The 5618-nt window shown below is 40.2% G+C and overlaps 1 protein-coding gene across 1 annotated transcript; it reads right to left on the bottom strand.

Moving 5' to 3' along the window:
* Positions 1 to 1698: 1698 nt before the first annotated feature.
* Positions 1699 to 5618, bottom strand: LOC132887574 (extracellular calcium-sensing receptor-like). Its single transcript, XM_060923039.1, has 6 exons — positions 5401 to 5618; positions 4765 to 5056; positions 3693 to 4523; positions 3054 to 3281; positions 2732 to 2855; positions 1699 to 2612 (listed from the first exon to the last, which is right to left on the bottom strand). The coding sequence occupies exons 1-6, from the start codon at positions 5508 to 5510 to the stop codon at positions 1699 to 1701; spliced, it is 2499 nt and encodes an 832-aa protein (XP_060779022.1). The 5' UTR covers positions 5511 to 5618.

Raw genomic sequence — 5618 nt, 5'->3', positions numbered from 1 at the left:
TTCCTCCGGGTGCTCCGGTTTCCCCCACAGTCCAAAGACATGCAGGTTAGGTTAACTGGTGACTCTAAATTGACCGTAGATGTGAATGTGAGTGTGAATGGTTGTCTGTGTCTATGTGTCAGCCCTGTGATGACCTGGCGACTTGTCCAGGGTGTACCCTGTCTTTCACCCGTAGTCAGCTGGGATAGGCTCCAACTTGCCTGTGACCCTGTAGAACAGGATAAAGCAGCTAGAGATAATGAGATGAGATGAGATTTAAGTGAAAAGACAACATTTGCAGCAAAGCATTTAAAAATATAGATTATGTATTTATTTATTTTTATTTTATGGACATTTATTTTATATTTGACTTAAATTTGAAAAAAATGCTTATTTTCTGATTTTGATGTGTCCAGTTTATCAAGTTTGCCATAACTGATCAAAACCGTTTCTTGATCAACTAACTATTACCAACTTTGACTTTTCTCTTTGGCCTTTGGATTCGTATGTTTTGCCATTTGCACCAGTAAAACTATAACTACACTTGAACCCAAAATCCCTGTTCATGGCTGGCATACAGAATAGAAGCCATTTTTTTTTTATGTAAAGTATGTACACTCAACAGTCAAAATTGCAAAAAAAAAAAAAACTTAAACATGACTTAAACAAGCCAATCTTAAATCTTTATTGACTCAAATTCTTATTTATTTATTTTTAAAATAACTATACAGAAAATGTTATATGTACAGCAATGCCCTTCACAATTATTGGCACCACCTGTAAAACATAGTAAAAAGGGTTAGAAAAAAATCCACCTTTTGGTGAAGTATCTTCATCTCACATTGGAAAAAAAAGAGAGGAAAAACCCAACATTTAATTGAAATTAATGAATTCAGAAAAAAAAGCAAATTCCTCATCAAGAAATATTTATTTTCAACAAATACAAATGTGCCAAGGGGTGCCAGTAATTGTGTCGTGTACTGTACATTTCTTTTTGCAGAACAGTTTAATTTTATTGATTATTTTACAGTTAAATGTATTGGCCACTTCCCTGGAGAGCCAATACAGTCCAATAAAGGGCTATCAGCCTACAACTTTATTGTTAAAGATAATTTCTATGTCGGAATGTGAAACAAACATCCTATACACCTGTAGGGCACAGCCCAATGAGTCTCAATAAGAATTTCAGTATGTGTGTAGATACCAATAATTTGCTGTCATTTGTATTTCACCTGAAAAATTGCCTGTTGATCAGCAGGTAAAGTGGCAAAGATTATTATTTTTCATTGTTTTCTGTCCATTTCATCCTCCCTCCCCCCATTTAGATGTATGTATATTGTAAGAGCAAAACCTAAAGATGTTTGGTATGGAAATTTATATTGAGATGGTCAGTACAAAGCAAATACCAATTGTCAAAGATTGAGGTCTTGTAGTGGTAGGAAATCTCCTGTGCTTTTAATGTTTTGGGTGAGACTGCAATGTTCTTAGAAAATGAAATAATAATACAATTATTTTTTGATTTATATGTGTATCATTTATTCTTTTCTAGACCTCCAAAGACTATCAAGATCATGGATGAAAAAAAAAAAAAAAAAAACATTCTCAAATAAATTTTTAAACACTATCCAGCACATAATGACCCATAAATCTTTACTTAAGACATACTGTTATGCATATAATTTAATAATATACAGCTATTAAATGATAAATCATTTGTAGCTATTTGTTTTGTGGTGATCGACCCATGATGGCCTTTTTAGTATTCTGTTCAGGGTGCAAAAGAATAATATAGCACTTTGGAGCAAATATGGCTACCAGAATTCCAAAACTGGATGCCAAGATAGCAAAGATCTCTACAGCCACAGAATACTTCCCTGGGGAGCTGACGTATGCAGGCACAAAGGTGATCCACACAGCACAGAATATCAGCATGCTAAACGTGATGAATTTGGCCTCATTAAAGTTATCTGGAAGGTTCCTTGCTAAGAAGGCCAAAAGAAAGCTTACAGCAGCCAGCAGGCCAATGTAGCCTAATAGAGTTGCAAAACCAATCACAGAACCCATGGCACATTCAAAGACTATTTTTGAGCTGATGTAACGAGTGTTTTTATGGGGTGTGGGAGATGCTGTAACCAGCCAGACTATACATATAACCACCTGCAGGGCTGTGAGGACCAGTACTGTACCTCGTTGTTGGGCCACCCCAAACCACTTCATTGCATTTTGGCCTTCTGGCCGAGAGGACTTGAATACAGCCACAACCACCATGGTTTTGACCAGAATGCTGGAGACACTCAATACAAAGCTGATACCAAATGCCACATGCCTCAGTTGGCATGTCCACAGCTGAGGCTGCCCAATGAAAAGCAGCACACATAGGAAGCATAGTTTGAGTGACAGGAGAAGCAGGAAACTCAGCTCAGAGTTGTTTGCCCTGACCACAGGGGTGTGGCGGTGATGGACAAACACACCCAGAACCCCACTGCAGAAGCAGGTGCCAAACAGGGAAGCTGATGTTAAGGAGATGCCCAGTGGCTCTTCATAGGACAGGAACTCCACTTCCTTTGGGACACAATGGTCCTTCTCTGGGCTGGACCAAAACTCATCAGGACATACAATGCATTCATTAGAATCTGAGTGCGAGAGAGAGAGACAGAGCATTGGAGAGGGGGCATGAAGGATTATCAAAAGTAAAGAGCACACATTTTACTGGTATGCTCAATCACTTATAAAACATAAATGTCATGTTCACCTGTTATATTGCTGATTTCTCCATCAGCACAAGGTAGACAGTCAAAGCAGCAGATGGGCATTCCTTTCTTTCTGGCTTTTCTTGTGCCCATGGGGCAGCTTTCACTGCACACTGACCTGGGTGGCTAAGGAATGGAGAGTCCAATTCAGCAATGCATTACTTCTGCTGTATGTTTACTGTCCATTTACTATTGGTGATATTTATATGCAACACAAACAATAAATAAAAAATGAAATTTCCAGTGCTTCACATGTAGTTAAACATATAAGCCTGTTCTCTAACACCTTAGATCCTCTCTGTGATTTATGTGTATGTGATTTACTTTTTTTGTATCAAAGTTCCAGAACAAAGCATCCTCATCCAGTGTAAGCACATGATCTGTCTGTGCAGCTTCATCCACCACACCAACTCTGTGGACCCTGATAGACCCATCCAGGTTTGGCTGCCAGTTCATGACATCATAGATGGCTAAAGGATCACCATTTTTGTCAAAGGATACATAGTCCCCAAAGCCAGTGGTGAAATTCACACGTTGTAGGTAATGGACAAGCTGTACCAGTTGTTAGAAAAGACAAGTAGAGAGGATAGGTTTTAAGCATGTCTTTGACATTAATGTTTGACCAAAAAATATAAATTTTAGGGCCATGGTTCACACTCACATCTGATGTAATCATGTTGAGCTTTAGAAAAAAAAATCACTATTTTTTTCTCTGTCAAAGCATTCATTACAAATTAGCTTTTCATGCTTTTTTCATTTTTAGTTTTGTAACAGAAGATTTTTTTTAATAAAATAATTTTCAAACACACTGTGAATACAGAACTGTTATATTATGAATTACTTATTGTGGGTTTTTTAAAAGCATTGCATATAAAACTACATAAGCATATATTCCTTCTCAGTGCAATGTGTATGGCATCTGTGCTGTACTTCAATAAGCATGTGTGTATTCATTAGTTTCACCTGCCAAGGCTGCAGAGTGGATATTCTGGCACAGCTGTGACCACTAAAGGGCCCATTGCCCTCCTGACACTGTGTCAGGTCATGCAGGGCATGAGCTAGTGCATAAACCGCTTTATACACATTATAGGAAGCTCTTAGTTCAGATATGTCACTGTATGCTGTATTTGTGCTGCTCAGATCTTCTTCACCTGTGCACAACATTATCTTATCTTCCCCAGGATTTTGCATGCGATCTGAATCAAACCTGCATCCAAACATCTCCTCCCAGAAGATCCGCACCATGTTGTTTGCGGGATGCATGTCAGGGCGCAGACGTAGCAAGAAGTCCTGAAGCCCTGCAATCTCTCCACGACGGATGGCAATGCCTAGAGTTCCTCCAAGGAATGGTAGCAGGCGCTGTGTGAGGAAGACAGGTGAAGTAGCCCAGGCTTCACTAGCAATCCATTGCTTTCCAGTTACATTTCTCACAGAAACTTCGTCCATTAGTGGCAACAAGTAGGCCTCAGTAGAAAACACTACCACCACCTTGGCTGTGGAGGTTTTGATCACTCGAACAATGCGCTCCACATCTCTGCGGTTGTTGTCCCTTGGCAGCATCTCAGAGTAAGCCACACATCCACCCAACTGTTCCTGAACATCCTCGTGGAAGGAGAGGGCAGCATAGATACCATAGTCATCATTGCTGTACACTAGGCCCACCCAGGTCCAACCAAAGCGTTTCAGGATTTGGACAATGGCACGCACCTGGAAGGCATCACTGGGGATTGTCCTGAAAAATGAGGGGAACTGATTCCGGTCACTGAGACAAGAGCAAGTGGCAAAGTAGCTCACCTGATGAAAAGTGAGACAGAAAAGCAGAGAGAGAGAGAGAGAGAGAAAATGTGCAAAAAAGGGCAGACATAAAATTACAGAACATGTGAGAGATGCCATTCAGAAAGGAAAAGGACTTTGCTAAAAGTTAGAATGAATCTCCAGTCATATAATTAGTACAAAGGTACAAACATTATGGATGTTACAGATTTATAGACATAAACTCATGCCACATTTTCCCTCAATTCTTAGAAGCCTGTACCATGGGCACTCGAAACAACCCCAGCACACTAGAGATAGCTATAGAGTGAGTGGAACCCGGGTCCCCCACTATCCCAATCACTGGGGGAGAACTGGTGCAGTTCAGACCAGAGGCAATTTCATCAGTTCCACTGATCAGGGCTGTTGCTGCCCGAAATGCCACAGCAAGCTTCACACAGTTATCATACAGATGATAGCCCAGCATGATGTTAGGAAGCAGGTTGGCATTTCTGTTGATTTCATCAATAGCAAAAGCCATAGTCATTGCCTGCTGGAAGCTTGCCATGTCAAACCTGTTGCAATATCACAGACAAAGAGACAGATCATGTGAATGAAGAAGTAATAATGAGTGTGTTGAATCAATTTTGCAATTCCTGCTGTGCTATTATTTCATGTACAAGCAAAATATGCTTTATAAAAATATACACATTAAGTTTATGAAAGTGCACAACAGTTTCTTTTGGCAATAGATCAGTAATTTCAAATATTTTATCTCTTTAATGAATACATTCCCTCCATTCATCCATCCATTATCCATACCACGTATCTGTCACGGTCACAGAGGAAGCTGGAGCCGATCCAAGCTGTTCCCCATTTGCACTTTTTCTCATTATTATCCTGAGCTGAACCCACTTACTGTTGACAATAGGGTTGTTCTGGCTCACTTGTGAAGCTCAACTCTGGAAATACAGTTAGAAAGTGGACCTCAAACAGGCCTCCCAGAATAAGGTCTCCATCCTGGTGCATCCCATTTAGGCCGAAGTGACCCTGAAGCTGACAGTATCCCGAGTCGAGGTCCAAGCCTGTGGCTGATGATATGGAGGAGGAGAGGGCCAATAATAAACTCCAGATGAT

This window comes from Neoarius graeffei, chromosome 6 (assembly GCF_027579695.1).
Source record: "Neoarius graeffei isolate fNeoGra1 chromosome 6, fNeoGra1.pri, whole genome shotgun sequence".
Classification (NCBI taxonomy): Eukaryota; Metazoa; Chordata; class Actinopteri; order Siluriformes; family Ariidae; genus Neoarius; species Neoarius graeffei.
The sequence above is the reverse complement of the archived record's forward strand: the minus strand, read 5'-3'. Positions and strand labels throughout refer to the sequence as shown.